At 43.3% G+C, this 19008-nt stretch overlaps 1 protein-coding gene across 1 annotated transcript in view; it reads right to left on the minus strand.

Annotated features, from left to right (window-relative positions):
* LOC119893071 (paired box protein Pax-6-like) overlaps window positions 1-9547 on the minus strand; it is a 49680-nt gene extending 40133 nt beyond the window's left edge. Inside the window, exon 1 of the mRNA XM_038704998.1 lies at window positions 9478-9547. Within this exon, the coding sequence (XP_038560926.1) occupies window positions 9478-9547 (70 nt within the window). The remainder of the gene's footprint in view (window positions 1-9477) is intronic.
* Window positions 9548-19008: the final 9461 nt, after the last annotated feature.

Raw genomic sequence — 19008 nt, forward strand, 5'->3', positions numbered from 1 at the left:
TACCATCATCCTGGACATCCTCAGCACCAAACTCACCCAGCTCACTGTGCCAGCCTCCAGCTGTCAGTGGATCACAGACTTCCTGACTGACAGGAGTCAGCAGGTGAGGCTGGGGAACATCACATCCAGCACCCGGACTAACAGCACTGGCGCCCCCCAGGGGTGTGTGTGCTCTCCCCACTGCTCTTCTCCCTCTACACCAATGACTGCACCTCAGGAGACCCATCTGTCAAACTCCTGAAGTTCGCTGACAACACAACGGTCATCGGCCTCATCCGGGACGGTGACGAGTCGTCCAACAGACAGGAGGTTGATCAGCTGGCTCTCTGGTGTGGTCAAAACAACCTGGAGCTTAACACGCTCAAAACTGTGGAGATGATCGAGGCCTTCAGGAGGAGCCCCCCACTCTGCCCCCTCTGTCTCTAATCAGCCACCTGTTTACTGGTTGCTAATTATTATTTATTCATCATTCTCTATGTCAGTGCTGGTCACACTGTTCATACCTCTATATTGTCATATTTTATATACTGTTTTCCAAACCCACCTACCTCAAGTACATAACACCTGCACATAATACTTATTCATTCCAGCATCCTTTGCACTATGCTCCATCACACTGTGTACATGTATTCATGTATGTGTACCTGTATATCACATCCACCTCCAATATGTACATAATAATGGTAATAATAATTTACTCCTGCATCCTTTGCACTCTGCTAATTGTCTCAGTCTTTCTTTATTGTTGTTGTTTATAGTGTGCATATATGTGTTGTCTATACTGTAGCCTGCGTTTGATTTTATTATTCTATTATTGTATCAGTATGTGCATGGTGAGCAATGTACAATCCAGAGTCAAATTCTTTGTTCAGAGTTGTTTTGGCAATGCTGCCGGAGCGTTGAAGTTGTAGTAATCAGTAGCGTCTGTTGGCGTCTGACTGGTTACTGGGACCAGTCAAGGATCTTTTGTTCCCCAAAACATAGATGCTCAGACTGTGTAAATGATCATGCAATTGTTTGCTCTGGGCCAGACGTTAGTGAGTCAGATCCTCTGGTCCAACTGATTTTGTTGTAGTACTTGTGTTTTTTCTCTTTTGTTAAATAAATTCTTCAAAGACAACGGTTTGTTGTAACTCAGTTATTTGCTCAACCTCTCACCAGGAATACAATTTCCATGACAACTATCAGTCAACTATAGGCAGGACTTGACGATTCTGATTCGAGTATGTAAATCCTTAGTCGGGGACAGCCCTAATGTATATACAGTATCTCACATTTTTGTAAATATTTGATTATATCTTTTCATGTGACAACACTGAAGAAATGATACTTTGCTACAATGTAAAGTAGTGAGTGTACAGCTTGTATAACAGTGTAAATTTCCTGTCCCCTCAAAATAACACATCACACAGCCATTAATGTCTAAACCGCTGGCGACAAAAGTGAGTACTACCTACCTCTCCAACCTTTTAACCAAAGCTGCAGCCGTCCCCTCTCTCCATGATAGTCATTCCTGGATGAGGCATGCAAAATGAAAATGCGCCTGTGTCAACATTTCCTGGCTTCTTGGAACGGCATTTCCTTCATCACTCATCCAGAAGACGTTCAACTGTACACTGATGCAGCTTCTTCTGTAGGATTCGGTGGTTACTACGGGGGGAGAAGGCTTGCTTCTACCCAGCCCTCAGAATTCAGATCTTTAGGCACAGAGTCCCGCTATCCTTCATCAGCACTCCATGAAATACCCCATCGGCATAGCCGCCACTCTTTGGGGGCATAAATGGTCGAGGATGTCCTTACTCATCCACACGGCAGTAGTAGAGATCCTAAACAAAGGTTGATCTCATTCTCTTATCTAGGGCTGACCCCAAATAGTCGAAGATTCGATGCTTCGATGGGCGGAGCCTGATTCGACTGTCAATCTCACAGTCGGAACATCGCAGCAGAAACAAGGATCATGCCATTTTGATATGGGGGTGCTCAACGTCTGATTTTACATAGAACTACCAGTTTTCTCCCAATAAGTTAATATACAGCCTATTAAAATATACATTTCAACGTTTAATGCTGTAAATAAACATGTAAAAACAGTAAAACTTTAAATACATTTTTTTGAAGTGCGTGAATAAATCCAAAATTGTAACCCTAACCCTGGGTCATCAGTGCGCATGTGTAAGCGTAGCGTGTATGTGTGCAGTGGCAGTGGAGGAACGCTTACTGAAGAGACTGACCCCCAGCTTCACCGTTGTTGTGCCAAGTTGTTCACACCCCGCGAGACCTTCGGATAATTTATCACCATTGATGCCCTCATAAAGAATATTTTATCATTTTTAAATAGCCGGCTACTAGAAATAGACCCCTCTCTGGGCATCATGTCTATCTGCAATTTTATCACCTATGTGCATTCCATCCAAAAAATCCAGTCCTCTAACCATCCAGACCTACTTAGCAGGTCCTTCTACCTCCCATTCCCTTGTCACAATGTTACCAGGAGGCAGAGTCGCAGTCTAACACACTTCTCTGCTCCTCCATTTCAGGAGTTACTTTGTGAAAATCCTATAGTGACGGTGTCTGCCCCCCGACCATTGAAATTTAAATCAAAGGTAAACAGAAGAGGAGCTGTACATAAAAACCTCAAGAAAATTAAAACCACAAGAGCAATAGTGCAAACGAATAGGAGAGTTAAATGTGGACTCTTAAACATCAGATCTCTCTCTTCTAAAGGTGTACTAGTAACTTGATTTATTTTGTCTTACTGAAACCTGGCTGGGTGATGGAGAATATGTTAGCCTAAATGAATCCACCCCTCCCAGTCATATTAATGCTCACATTCCTCGAGGCACAGGCCGAGGAGGTGGAGTTGCAGCTATCTTCGACTCTAGCCTACTAATCAGCTCTAAACCTAAACTATAACTCATTTGAAAGCCTTGTTCTTAGTCTTTCGCACCCAAGTTGGAAATCACTGCAACCAATTCTTTTCATTATAGTGTACCGAGCACCTGGTCCGTACTCTGAATTCTTATCTGAATATGCAGAGTTTTTGTCAACTTTAGTCCTTAAAACGGACAAAGTTATTATTGAAAGGGATTTTAATATTCATGTGGACGTTGAGAATGACAGCTTTAGTACTGCGTTTATCTCTGTTAGATTCTATTCTGCCCTCGCTATGATGTAGACACAGTGGCTACCTTGGCAGATAGACAGGTGAATAAACATCCAGGAGACAGCAGGCAGTTTCGGGATGTTTACTGTTAGAAACACTGTAAAACTGAAATACAGAAATAAAAAAATAAAGGTCACAATTTTTTCTGCATATGAAGCTTGCCAACGCAATAACTACGATTAGCACGACTTTTCCAGGACTGATAAAACTACAGCAAGCTTACTAGGACAAACAGAACAAAACAGTCCATACACAAGCCACTCTCTTAAAGAGGCAGCACAGATTCCATTGGCTTATCTCAGAGTGTTCATGAACCGACTCACTGTTTTAACCACACCCTCGACCTTGTTTTGGAGTATGGTATTGAAATTGAACATTTAGTGGTGTTCCCACAGAATCCCTCTTTGTCCGACCACTGTTTGATAACTTTTGAGTTTGTATTGCTGAACTACACGCCATTGGGCAAAAATTTCTATACAAGTCTGTCTGATAGTGCTGTAGCTAAATTTAAGGATGCGATTCCATCAGCTCTAAATTCATTATCAAGTCACAAAGTAACGGAGGACTCCTATGCTAATTTCAGTCCCTCCCAAATTGATCATCTTGTTGATAGTGCTGCAGGCTCGCTGCGAATGACACTCGACTCTGTAGCCCCTCTAAAAAAGAAAATAATAAAACAAAGACGGTTAGCTCCATGGTATAATACTGAAACTCGCAAATTAAAGCAAATATCGTGGAAACTTGAGAGGAATTGGCGTTCCATCAAAGTGGAAAATTCTCGTTTAATTTGGCAAGATAGAAACTTAGATTAAAACTTATAGGAAGGCCCTCCGTAATGCCAGAGCAGCGCACTACTCGTCTAAACTCAGGAACCATAGAAACAGCTGTAGAACCAGATATATGTTTAGACTGCTTTGCTTCCCTCAATCTTTATCAACTAACTTCAATAATTTCTTCATCTAAACCATCAACCTGCCTCTTAGACCCCATCCCAACTAGGTTGCTTAAAGAAGTTTTACCCTTAGTCAGCACTTCTATACTAGATATGATCAATCTATCTTTATCAACAGGCTATGTACCACAGTACTTTAAAGTAGCTGTAATTAAACCTCTTCTAAAAAAGCCCAAACTTGATCCAGATGTTTTAGCCAACTATAGACCTATATCTAACCTTCCATTTCTCTCTAAGGTCCTGGAGATAGCATTTGCTAAACAGCTGTGTGACTTTCTACAGAGCAATAGTGTATTTGAGGATTTTCAGTCAGGATTTAAAGTTCATCATAGCACAGAGACAGCATTGGTGAAAATAACTAACAACCTCCTTATTGCATCAGACAAAGGACTTGTCTCTGTACTGGTTTTATTAGATCTTAGTGCTGCATTTGATACCATTGACCATCTTCACTTTATATAAGCTTCCTTTAGGCAATATTATCAGGAAATATTCCATAAACTTTCATTGTTATGCAGATGATACTCCGTTATATCTATCAATCAAGCCAGATGAAACTCATCAGTTAGCTAAACTTGAAATGTGCCTTCAGGATGTTAAAACCTGGATGACGTGTAATTTTCTAATGTTAAACTCAGATAAAACTGAAGTTATTGTTCTGGGGCCCAAGCACCTCCGTGACGCGTTATCTAAAGATATAGTTTCCCTTGATGGCATCGCCCTGGCCTCCAGCACCACTGTGAGGAATCTTGGAGTTATCTTTGATCGGGGCATGTCGTTTAAGTCTCACATTAAGCAAATTTCAAGGACCGCCTTTTTCACCTACGTAATATTGCAAAAATCATGAACATCCTGTCTAAAAATGATGCAGAAAAACTAGTCCATGCATTTGTTACTTCTAGGCTGGATTACTGCAATTCCTTATCAGGCTGCTTGAAAAAGTCCATTAAGACTCTTCAGCTGATCCAGAATGCTGCAGCACGTGTTCTGACAGGAACCAGGAAAAGAGATCATATTTCTCCTGTCTTAGCTTCTCTGCATTGGCTTCCAGTAAAATCCAAAATAGAATTTAAAGTCATTCTTCTTACCTACAAAGCTGTTAATGGTCAGGCACCATCTTATCTTAAAGAGCTCATAGTACCTTACTACCCCACCAGAGCACTGCACTCCCAGAATGCAGGGTTACTTGTGGTTCCTAGAGTCTCCAAAAGTAGACTAGGAGCCAGAGCGTTCAGCTATCAAGCTCCTCTCCTGTGGAACCAACCAACCTAAATTTAAAAGTAGGCTTAAGACTTTCCTCTTTGATAAAGGTTATAGTTAGGGCTGGCTCAGGTGAGTCCTGAACCATCCCGTAGTTATGCTGCTATAGGCCTAGACTGCCGGGGGATTTCCTATGATGCACTGAGCTCCTCTCTCTTCTACTTTCTCTCCCTCTGTATGCAACCTCATCCCATTATTGCATGTTACTAACACAACTTCTCCCCTTTCTGGTAGTCTTGTGCTTTCTCGTCCCTCTCCTCTCTCCTCCTATCACTTCCTGCAGGTATTTCTGGCTCTGGAGCTGTGGATTCTGGATCTGTTGCTGCGGGTCACCTGCTGCCCCCGTGTTCCTGCTTGACACCCTCTGCTACATCAACTATTGTTACTAGTCCTATTTAGGGCCCGAGCACGACCGTGCGAGGTCCCTATTGAATTTGTAAAGATTATTAGGGCCCGAGCACGAACTGTGCGAGGTCCCTATTGAATTTGCCAAGATTATATATATATATATATATTTTTTTTTTTTTTGCAAAGTAAGCTCCATTTTGGGGACCTGAGCATACTCGAAAACTCACCAAACTTTGCACACATGTCAGAACTGGTGAAAAATTTCGCATTTTATGGGTTTCGCGCATGGGCGTGGCAAAATGACTCGCTAGCGCCACCTAGAAAATTAGAAAAAATTAGCCCCTCGTTCACGTTCAACCTACATGCACGAAATTTTCTGGGGACATGTATCATATCAAGACGCACAAAAAAGCCTCAAGAACCCATACCCTAAACTCAACAGGAAGTCGGTCATTTTTGGATTATTTACACACTTCGTACTTTAACGAACTCCTCCTAGGGATTTAGTCGGATCGACGTCAAATTTCTGCTGTGCCTTCTAAAGGCATTGACGATGAAAAGTTCTGCTATTGGCGAGTTTTCTTCAATGGGCGTGTCTGTGGCGTCGATGATTCGCCATGAGACAGGAAGTTGTTGTAACTTCAGTGTACATGCTCACATCTGAACCAAACTTTACGTGCTTGATAACTCTCCCACCCCACAGACATCTACACACCAATACCGATTTATATTTATAGCGGCAAGTGCTATGTCGCTCCACATAGGGGACACAGGAAGTGACATATAGCACCTTCATGCGGCGTCGGAACCACGTAGCAAATTCACAGCCGCACCGGCAGAGCTCCAGAATGTGCAACTCGGCCGGCTCACACCCGGACGCGCTACAAGTGCGAGGGCCCGCCCAACGCTGCTTGCAGCTTTAATTTATTTTCTTTCTCTTTTATTTCTTCCTGTCCTTTTTAAATTTCTGTATGCATTTCTGCCTCTTCCTTCTCTTTTCACGTAGACGCTCCGACAGACAGTGCTTTCAGTTTGCTGCATGCATGGACACAGAACTGCGGTATAGGGAGAAGCACACGGTCAGCTGGCTGCAGCTAAATCTGGAGTGCACTCGTATTCAATTCTGTATGGTAAATTCAGTTTTAACGGAACAGAGCGAGCTGACAGTCAGAGTTAGATACTTTTTCTGTCCGTTTCTCTCTTTACAAAGACGCATGTTGTAGTCAGAGACTTCTTTGAAGAGGGCAATGAAGTCTCAGTAGTACACGATGCGAGCACGACATACAACACAATTTATCAAATTACACAACGGATATATAGTATGAAAATAAGATTGATTGGATTATACTCACAGGAAGTATAAAACCTGTTACATGCGTCTATTAAAAGTAAAGTAAAACAAAAATGTCAGGGAAATTACTTTACTTAGATTTAAGTACTGCAGTTGTACATTTGAAATACCTTCCTACCTTTCTGATAGGAAGCCTTCTTGAGGTGGTATTAAACATATCTTCTTATATTCTGATTTGAGTTGTGGACAACTATGACCACATGAATTAAAAAAATTAAACATTTCACTGCCCAAGTCAGCTATAACACAAGTCTTGTTCATTAGACTACATGCTGTACAGTATTTGTGGACAGATTTTGTCCCAGGATTTATTATGCATTTCTTCTTCTTTGTTGCATGATTTAGAATAATAAGGTGAGAAATGGGTCTGTTCTGAGTTCATCCTGCACTGCAGCAGCTAATAAAGTCCATTTAATCCCAAAAACGCTTTTCTTTTAGGCAGGCTGGAGCAGAAAACAACTCACCTTTCTCAAGTTGTACAGTAATGTCACATGTGTATGAAGGTGGATCAAACAAGCTAATCTTAAATGTCAAAGTAGAGAGGAGCCTAGTAGGCCTATTTATTTCCATTCATTACACACTATGAATAAGCTATGCAGACAGTTGTAAAGAAAGAACATCTTTTTCTTCTGTTCTCTACTTGTTATAGTTACACAGTATTAGGGGTGTGGGCTGTATTAAAAGTATCCACTGTTCTCCCATGCTCTAACACACAGTAACGATGAAATGTGTGCTGTTCTCACATTCTTCCTCTGTATGTACACATAAACAACAAGGCAGGGAAATATAAAAGGAATTTATTTTATTGTTTGGGTACATTATTGTTCAGTGTACATGCTCACATCAGCACCAAACTTTACGTGCTTGATAACTCTCCCACCCCGCAGACATCTACACACCAATACCGATTTATATTCATAGCGGCAAGTGCTATGTAGCTCCACATAGGGGACACAGGAAGTGACATATAGCACCTTCATGCGGCGTCGGAACCGCGTAGCAAATTAATAGCCGCACCGGCAGAGCTCCAGAATGTGCAACTCGGCCGGCTCACACCCCGGACGCGCTACAAGTGCGAGGGCCCGCCCAACGCTGCTTGCAGCTTTAATATTTCTTTGTTCCTCTCTCTGTGCTGGAGTTCTTTAAGAACTTGGTGGCTTGATCCAGATTATTATTAAATTGGTTGAATTTGAATAAGAGTGCGTTTATTGATATAGTGTATCAAGCTTATTACTTTAAATACACAAATCTGATATTAATATTTTACTCATGGATAGGGATGTTAGGCTACTGTATGAACGAGCACTTTAGAGATGATGATAATAATTATATATACATAAGCCTTTATATGGCTGGTCTAGTTGTATACTCAGGAAAGATTTTGAAAATGGAGGGATTTCGTAGTGGTGATTGCATATAGACAACATATTTCTGTGGTTTTTACATGGTTTGAATTTGGTTATGGGCCCAGGGGGGTGTATATAATGATGATAGAGAGTGATCAAGAGGTGAATTTGTGCATTATACTTTGTCAGTTAAAGCAAGCCAAGCAGCCTTCCGTGTTTGAGAACGATAACCAGCCTAGTTCAAATGAACGAAATGACTCAAAAAAAGATTAGTTAATTGTAATGAACGAGATTTGAAGATTCAAGTCTGTCAAAAGAGTTGAACTTGCCATCACTACTCGCCTCAGAGTCCTGGAGGCGTACAGGTCCACTCTGAGTCTCCTCGGTCTTCATATATCCTCCCAGACTGGCTTGTCAGACGGCAAGGGCCAGGATGGTGGTTGGTGTGGGACCGATTCTGGGTGGGGCCCGGTCTAGGCCTAAAATTCCAGGGCCAATTTTTTTTTTGAGCCTTGACTTTATCATATTGGACTTATGATCTGTAGACAACTGCTGACACTTTTCAAAAGCAGCTTAAGGCCCATTTCTTTAGATTTGACTTTTTGAGTGCTATATAAATAAACTTATTAATATCCTAAATCTGCTAGATCTAGAAGTAATCCAATTCCACTTTACTAAGCCTTTAGGGGCAACCATAATTTGTTCTTGCCAGTCACATACCCCATTATTTAAATAATGGGTTTATATGAGAATTATTATACTAATTATGATGGGGGAATTGTGCTTAACAGGCATGAACAACATCACAGCATTGAGGGCGTGTAGATAGAAGGGATATGTATGCCACTTCATAACATTACCACCTGGCTGCCATGACTTGTGGAGAAAGCAGCATCACTGTCATCAGAGAGCCGATCAGTAGCCCTGCAATTACTGTTGAGGTCAGAGGTCTGCTTCATCTCTGCAAATGAAGGGGGGATTAATTCACCGGTACTCTCTGATGGATAGCATCTCAAAGAAGAGACAGCAACCACTTGACCCTGGCTGACAAAAATACGTGTCAACACTCTGCTCTCTGTCCTCAGCTCCTCCTCTTCCTTTGCATCTCCATCTCCTTCTACCCCCATTCCTTTTACATCACTCTTTGTCTACCGCGCTCTGTCATCTCCACTTGTACATCTCTACCCCCTTCCAACTTTCCTGCTATTCTGTCTTCCTCCACCTCCATTTCCTGTCGTTTTCCTACTCATGTCTCAGAAGCTGAGCCTCTGTCTGATGCTGACAGCTAACAAGTAATTACTGGTAATCATCTAAATGGACAGTAAGTACTTCAAGGAGGGAGAGGAGTTCATCTTTACAATATTTTGAGTTAGAGTCTTGCCCCTGACTTGCTTTTGTAAGTCCCTAACCCAGCAGCACTTCACACACCTACTGACTTTCAGGAACATTTCTGTAACGGTTTTGGTTTTGGTTATTTAAATTTTTAGTTTTAATTTACTCACTTACCTTGATTATGTTTTAATTTGTCAGTTTTTCTGTGCTTCCTAGTTTTTTTTAAGTTGTCTGATGCTGGTGTCTTTGTCTTGTCTTAGTCTGGTGTCTAATCACCCTGCACTCTCTGTGTATATCTAGTCTGTGTTACCTCCAGTGTTGGGAAAGTACTTAATGGAATCCATACATCTATGAATTGTAATGCTTTACACTACTTTTGCGTTACTTTTGAGTTACTTTCACTGCTATTTTAATGGGCACATTATTCAGATAGTATGTATGTGTGTAGGTGGGTTCTAGTGATGTGCAGATTGCAGTTATATCGGATTGGGTGGGTCTTTGTCAAAAAAAGAACTTTCTGATTAATAGCCGGAGGGTTGAGATGGGTGAATAAGGATGAATCATCTCCCCATTAAGAATGTGTGCATCTATGCACAAGGTACAGCAGCATAACTTCAATGATTATTTAAATCTCTTGACGCTCCACATGATCAATCAGGATGCACTGATATCTGCCTCTCTAATTATAAAACATATATAGGGCCAGATTTACTAAAGGTTTGTGTGAGTAAAAACGTGTGCAAACTTGATATCACCAGCAAATTAACACATAAGCTGATCTACTAACAGTTTGCATGTAGAATGACGTCTTTCAAAAGTACAAGATAGCGCCTGTTATTCATTTAGTACTTTTGCCTTAATGAATATGCAATTTGGGGCATTTCAATTTTGTTGTGCAAAGTAATGTAAGGGTAACATGCAAATACATTTATTTACTACACGCAATGTGATCTAACAAGCCTAAATGCATTTTCATGTGAGTGCAACAGCATCTGTATTTAATACGTTTGAAAGAAGGTGCAAACCACCAAGTGTTGCACAGAGGTGGGTGCTGTTATTGTTGCGACAAGGAGACACAGCCATAATGAAAGAAAACAGAGAAATTAAAAATATTAGATAATATTATTCTATATCCAATATTTAGAAATACAATTATTTTATTTATACGATGAACTATATGAATTGAATTGGGTTATTTTGTATTTTCCTTTAGTTTTGGCAAAACTGTTGTACTAACATTCATGCAAATAAAGCAAATTTCGTTTCGACCTGACTTCTTTTCTCTGTGAGATGGAAGAATTTAGAACGTTGTGTAGTGCTGCAGAGAACCCCGAGATGCAGTGGATGAATCACGTGTAAAATTCATCCAGCCAGAGAGAACGATCAACAAGTGTTCACAGCGCGCCGGTCAAAATAGCGACACAACCCATTGTAGATATCAAAGGTAAGGAGAGGGCGTTGGGGCATACAGGGCCAGGGCCAGGAGATCGCGGAGCAACCAGGCACAAGGGGGGACAGTTGGTGATTGTTCCCTCTGGCTGGATGAAGCACGATCTGCTGGCATTTCCTTGTGTCTGGGTCATTCCAGCATACTGTATCTGTTTCTGCTGAGGTTTCCCAAAGCAGTTTTTGGTGTGCTGTCCCAAGTACTTACTGCAATCCTAGGCATGATGGGCAGGTACATAAGATTTCCACATTCTCGGGACGCACTGAATGAAACAAACCAGTTTTTACACTGTGGCTGCTTTTCCTCCCGACTCTCCATGGCGGAAACCATTAACACGCGCAAAACCCTCATTTAAATACTGCCACCTCCGCTGTGTTTGCTCCTGTTGTCATCTACGCAATAAAAAGTAAGTCCTCCATAACAGGTAGTACAATTGCACGTGCAATATTTTAGAATGCACACGCAATGTACTACTCTTTATTTGGGATGTTAGTAAATCAGGCCCATAGAGTTCTATTTTTGGGGCGGCATTAGCTCAGTCTGTTAGGACTTGGCTTGGACACTGGAAGGTGTCCCCTGAGTAAGGCCCTGAACCCCAAACTGTTCCCTGGGTCGTACAATGGCAGCCCACTGCTCCTGAATATGATGGGTTAAATACAGAAAACTAATGTCACCTTTCCTTTTGGTATGTGTCATCAACCTCATCACCTCTGAATTACGCTCCATAGTGCTTTTTGTGTTTTTGGTTATTAACTCTGTTTTCTACCCCTCTCTGGTAACGTTTACCAGAGAAGAGAACATCGGACTTTCAACTGCGCAAAGCATACTGTTCATTCTTCTCTGTAGAAAGGGGGACCCCTGCTCCTGTTGCGGACCAGAAGTTTGGCAGTTCGATCCCCAGCTGGGACAAAGATGGTTTGTGAAGCAGGTGCAGAAGATCGTGGAGGAGTAGAGGTGAGAAGGTGTCGGTAAGGACGAGTAAATGCTGAGAAGGTAAGGTTAAAAGGAGTGCTGAGAAGGTATGAATGAGGTAAGGACGAGTAAATGCTGAGAATGTATGACCCCCAACAGGAAGTCGACCATTTTTAATTTTACTATCCATTTTTGGATGATTTACACACTTCGTACTTTCACGAACTCCTCCTAGGGATTTAGTCGGATCAACGTCAAATTTCTGCTGTGCCTTCTAAAGGCATTGACGATGAAAAGTTGTGCTATTTGCGAGTTTTCGTCAATGGCCGTGCCTGTGGCGTCGATGATTCGCCATGATACAGGAAGTTGTTGTAGGCCATCGGACAAGTGGTGTCAGAAGTGTGGGCTTGGAAGAGCAGAGACAAGGCTAGGATGACAAGAGGTGGAAAAAAGAAAATTTTAGATGAAATGGGAGATGATGAAGCAGGTGCTGCAGCGGACACAGGGCTTAAAAAAGGAGGCAGCCCTGAGGATAAACTGGATGAACTTGCAGGTCTGGTCAAATCATTAATACAGTCTCAAGCAGCGAGAGATCAGCAAATAGAGAATGAGTCCGCTCAACAAGAACAAAGATGGAGAAGTATGCAACACCAGTTTCGGCAGATCCAACTCCAGGTGAATGAAATGAGAGATGAGCAACAGCAGGACCAAGACAACTTTGGAATGGATAATGACAGACAAAGTGACAGGGGTGAACCTGACGAGGGGCCTAGTATGGTGAGTCAGCAAGCAGGGGTTTTTCCCAGGCGGGAACCATTAACACACAGAGATCCCAAATTGCTCCTGCTGACTTCAGAGGATGACATTGACTACTTTCTGACTACGTTTGAGAGGATGGCTCAAGTTTGCCGTTGGCCCAGAAAGGAATGGGCTGTTCGACTGGTTCCTCTGCTCACAGGTAAAGCATGTAGTGCTTATGTGTTCATGGACATTGCTGATTCTGAAGTGTATGACTAGGTTAAAGATGCTATTCTTGTCAAGTATGAGATAACTGCTGACACCTATCGTAGAAGGTTTCGATCCCTGGACATTCATTAGAATGAGACTCCAAGAGAACTATATGTCCGCCTTAAAGACTTGTTTCACAAGTGGGTGAAACCAGAGAAATCCACTGTGAAGGACATTTCTGAACTGATGACCCTGGAGCAGTTTGGAGGATGGTGAATCCGGATTTGGAAGTGTGGATACGGGAACGATTTCCTAAGTCTGCAGAGGAGGCCGCAAGCCTAGCAGAAGTCTTCATGTCTGCCAGAACGGGGACCAGAAGAACCACCTTTGGTCGGGACAGTTTCTTGACCAGTCGAAGTAAGTCTGATGGGGGTGGTATAGCTCAGAGTAGAAATCAGCCTAGCACTAGACAATTTACTACTAGTAAATTCAACCCTACCAAAAAGTCATATTCTGGTACAAAGTCAGATGTGATGTGTTATCAGTGTAATCAGATTGGTCACACCCAGTATACCTGCCCAGCCACTACTCAGAGTAAGCCCTCCCTTTTGTGTTCAGTTCCCAGACCCACTTTCTCAGCCTCGGTGCATGAGCCAGTACGAACAGCACCTGTGCTAGTAAATGGTCAGCGTGATGTAGCTCTCTTGGACACAGGAAGCTTTCAGTCTGTGGTTCTGTCTAGCTTAGTGCCAAGGGAGTTATGGAGTGATGCTAGGGCCAAGATGAGCTGTGTGCATGGTGATGAGAAAGATTATCCCATGGCTGAGATTTATTTGACTGTAGGTGGCCAGACATTTCTCTTACCAGTGGCCTTGGCACCCAAACTACCCTATGCTGTCATTCTTGGTCTAGATGTTCCCACACTGCTAGATTTAGTACACAACGGAGAAGCTAAAAATCTGAACTTTGCAAATGATCTACAGGAGGCTGAGTCACCAGAAGTCGACTCATTAGGTCAGGCAAGTGACCGGCAGGCAAACCTAGGGCCTTTACTTCCAGTTTGTAATTTGGTGACTACCAGAGCTCAGAAGGCCAGGACCCCCTTAAAGAGCTGCCATTTTTTGATGTGGAATTGGAGGTAGGCTCAGTTAAACCAACAAAGTCCAGAGCTCAGAGGAGAAGGGATAAGTTTTTGGGTTCAGCCAGGCCAGAAGTTGAACAGCACATGAAGCCCACTCAGTTTCTGGAGTTTGATGTGCCCTCCGATATATCAGCACTGCAGCAGACTGACCCGACCTTAAAGCCCTGGTTTGATAAAGTCTCAGAGGTTGAAGGGAAGAAGCAGGGAAGAACAGATGTTCTTGCAGAAGCAACCTATGCTGTGAGAGATGGTATTCTTTATCAGTGCAAAGGCAAGACTGAGGCCATTGCTTTGCCACAGGCTTTTAGGCAGAAAGTCATGGAACTTGGTCATTCAATCCCCTGGGCAGGCCACTTAGCGTTTCAAAAGTCTCTAAATAGAATCGCTAGGCGATTTGTGTGGCCAGGCATGTACGCTCAAGTACAGCAGTTTTGTGCATCATGTCAGACATGTCAGTTGACCTCAAACAAAGGAGTGGCTCGTGCCCAGCTTCAGCCATTGCCTATAATAGACACACCATTTGAAAGAATAGGTATGGATATAGTGGGCCCTCTTGAGAGAAGTTCCTCTGGTAATCGTTACATTTTGGTAATTTGTGACTATGCCACGCGCTATCCAGAAGCTTTTCCCCTCAGATCAATTAAAGCCGGACATGTTGCCAATTGTCTACTGCAGTTATTTTCTAGAGTAGGCATAGCCAAAGAAGTACTAACAGACTGTGGGACTAATTTCTTGTCAAAACTACTGCGGGAGGTGTATCAGTTGTTTGTTTGGGATTAAAGGCATTAAAACCACCCCATACCACCCCCAGTCAGATGGACTTGTGGAACGATTCAACCAAACACTCAAGAACATGCTACGGAAGTTTATCTCAGAGACAGGTGCAGATTGGGACCAGTGGCTTCCATATTTACTGATTGCCTACCGTGAGGTGCCACAGGCTTCAACTAGCTTCTCACCATTCGAACTATTGTATGGTCGCCAAGTGAGGGGGCCGCTGGATCTGCTGAAAGAACTCTGGGAGAATCCAGCCGCAACTGGAGAGAATGTGGCTGCGTATGTGGTGAAAATGAGAGAGAGACTTGAACAAATGACTGTACTGGCACAGGAGAACATGAGGACTGCACAAAACAATCAGAAGACCTGGTATGATAAAAAGGCCAGGGAAAGCGTCTTTCAACCAGGACAGCAAGTGTTGTTGTTGCTCCCTACTAGTGACAGTAAGCTGCTGGCCAAGTGGCAGGGGCCGTACCAAGTCACAAAACGTCTGGGTAAGGTAACCTATGAACTGCACATGCCTGACGGAAAGAAGAAACATCAAACCTTTCATGTGAATCTGTTAAAAGAATTCCTGGTTCCACCACAGCAGCCAGTCCCGCAGCCTGTTCGTGTGGTTGAGGATGAAGAAGAGAGAGAGCAGTTCTTTCCCCCGAACACAGAGCCGGGTTCAGTGGTGCTCTCCTATCTCCAGCATTCCCAGCAGGAAGATATAAGACCTCTCCTTGATCCAAAGTTGTTTCAAGAAAAACCTGGTTTCACAACGCTGGTACAGCACAAAGTACACCTGAGAGAGAATGCTCCCCCTCGCAGGAAGTTCTACAGAATTCCTGAACGTTTGGTGCCACAGCTCAAAAAGGAGATTGAGCTGATGTTGGAGCTAGGAATTATTGAAACATCAACAAGTGAATGGTGTAGGTTCTGTATTGGGTCAGGTATCTTAATGCCATCTCTAAGTTTGACCCCTACCCAATGCCCCGCATTGATGAGCTTTTAGAAGGAGTGGGGAGAGGCAAATTTATCACCACTCTCGACTTAAGCTAAGGTTACTGGCAGCTGGCCCTAGCACCAGAGGCGAAGGAACTGACAGCCTTCAAAACACCTTTTTGAGTGTTTCAGTTCAAGGTGATGCCTTTTGGTCTCCAGGGGGCACCAGCGACATTCCAGCGACTCATGGACCAGGTGCTGAAGGATGTGTCAGTTTGCCGCAGCATACCTGGACGATGTGGTGATCTTTAGCCAGACCTGGGAGGAGCATGTGGCTCACCTGCAGCATGTACTCTGGCTAATCAAATCGGCTGGCCTCACCATCAATCCACACAAGTGTATGCTGGCACAGAGGCAGGTGGAGTACTTGGGCAATGTGGTGGGACATGGAGTGGTCAAGCCTCAGATGGGGAAAGTAGAGGCAATCCACGCATATCCTGTGCCCACAACTAAGAGGAAAGTGCGTGCTTTTGTGGGACTGGTGGGGTGGTACAGTAAATTTATTCTCCATTTTGCTGACAGAGCAGCAGCTCTTACTGACCTGACAAAGGCCTCTGCACCAAATAAGGTCAAATGGACTGAGGACTGTAACAGGGCCTTTAATGATCACAAGTGACTCTGTTCTGCACAGTCCTGATTTCACACAGCCATTCACGCTGCAGACAGATGCCTCTGGAGTGGGCGTAGGGGCAGTGCTTCTGCAGGACGTGGATGGAGAGACGCATCCAGTGGTTTTCCTCGCCAGGCAACACCCAGACTCGGCCAGCGAAACAGGCCTTGATAACGCGGGGCCTGACTGTTAAACTGACAAAGGGACACGAACCAGCCATTGGCATTTCCCTGAACAGCCTATCAAAACTGGCCCCCCACACATGTTTCCGTGGCAACTGACCTTATTCTTTGTTTTATTACCACATCACCTAGGTGTGACACAATCCAGGACAGCCGAACTTTCAATTTAAAAGGGACTGCAGTCTCCAAAGACTCAAAGCATTTAATTAAGTTTAATTAAATCTTTAGTTACCTGATTACGTTTGCCTCTATTTGAGTAGTTATGTTAACTGTTGTTGCTATCTGTTGTTGATATTAGTGCTGAAAAGAAGTTACTTGTGCAGTGTTTTTATTTTCAGCAAGACACTCCTTTATCTAATGTAATCAATGCTTGTTTACTTTCCTACAAAATTCCTTTAGAAATGATGACAAAGTTATGTTTTACTATACTCTTAATCGCCAGCTGGAATTTAAGGATGAATCAATATTCCCAGTTCCTAAGGAGAGACGATCTTTGATTTAATCCAAGCTTTCCTCATGTAACCTGAGCTCCCCCAAGTGGACGAAATAAGTATTACATGCCCTCGTTGGAAATGCCGTTAAATGTATAAATATCCTGACCAATAATGTGACAATTGTTTCCTGTTACCAAATGCCTAGAACAGTACAGGTTCGATTGTGGAAACTATTTGATTATAATATGCGCAAATAGATTTCTTTTTAGACATTAAGTTTAGAAAAGCAGTCCCTTGGGAAACCTGAGACGCCCCCTGGGGAACCACGCCCCAGGCAACAAAAGAGCGACACGCGACCTTGCGGCTCTCTTCTCTTCGCTGTTGGTTCTCTTCCACTCTGCTCGGCCCTCTGGACGCTTAGGCACGCGCGTGGCGTGCCTCGCCAGGCAACACCCAGACTCGGCCAGCGAAACAGGCCTTTTGTTCGCCTGAAGCTACACACATGAAGTGCCGAGACATCGATCTGCCCTTCAGTTTGTTTTTATTTTCTTTATTTCTTTTGTTTGTTAAAGTTATCAGTCCGTTAAGCTACACTGGACTAATTCAGGAACGACCAAGTTCCATTTTAAGCCTTTTTTCGTCGAGCCAACTTCACCGAGGTCAGACCAAGCCACGTGGTCTCGCCAGCTACAACGAAGGAAACCTGAAAACAGCCGAATTGCCAGACGGAGGAGGCTTTTTCAATCAGACACGGAGAACCCCGGAGAATCCCTAGCAAAAAGCCAGGATCGGGCGTGGGACCCGTGCAACAGGCCAAAAGCAGGCTGTCGACAAGCAGTAAGACTTAACACACGTTCTGTGATCAGATGTCCATTTTAACTCCTAAATTATAGCATTAGTTTACTTTCATTAGCTCTTCTATGCCGTGTGAGTCAAATGCTTCCCACAATCGAACCTCCAGGCTCATTGTTCAGCAAATGTTTGTTACCTGTATCCAACCATCTTTTTATCACCTTAGTTAGAGAATAAATTCACTGTAATATAATCAAGAGCTGTGTGTGTTGCCTATTTCTAGTTCCTGCCAAGAGAATTGACCCTTTAGATATGAGACTGACTGACTGATTTAAGATAATTGAGCGATTATTAACTAACTGATCACTATTAATAATTGTATAATTATTCAAAACTACCTAGAGGTCCGGAGACTCTAGGATTATAACAACTCCGGTGGTGCCCTGAAACGAGGAATAAATTTTGATTTTATGAATCTTAAAAATTCATAATTGGGTATCAATTCTCATAAATTTATTAAATTGCATGACTAAAATTTAGGTCTGCTACAACCGTCAGCAGCCAGATGGGTGATGGCAGAGGGGGCATCTGGGGCGGTGGTGGAAACGGCCCCCTCACCGAGCACAAGGCCAGGAACTGCTCGCACGCGCCGAGGTACTGGATCGCTCTCCGCATCCCACAGGATGTTGTACAGCCGAGAAGCACTGTTGCCCAGAGTGCGAGACCTCAGCTGTGCAACCACCCCTCTGGTCACAGGACAGCCTGCAGAAACACGAGGCAGGCATCAGATATTATAATAATTATTATTATTATTATTATTAAGTCTAATGTATTTAATGAAACATATGGAAGCCTGTGTTTAATACACTTCCTTACTTGTACGTGAGTACAGCTGGAAACCGGCAGCTGTAGGTGGGGGACAGCTGCCTTATGATGCCCTGGGACCACCCTCCGACCTTCTTCTTACACCGACGGCACTCCAGGTACTCAGTGGCCATGAAATACCAGCCGTCGATGTCCAGGACC

Source organism: Micropterus salmoides, unplaced genomic scaffold, assembly GCF_014851395.1.
Source record: "Micropterus salmoides isolate LMB-PRFRI ecotype aquatic unplaced genomic scaffold, ASM1485139v1 Ms_hic_scaffold_8, whole genome shotgun sequence".
NCBI classification, from domain to species: domain Eukaryota; kingdom Metazoa; phylum Chordata; class Actinopteri; order Centrarchiformes; family Centrarchidae; genus Micropterus; species Micropterus salmoides.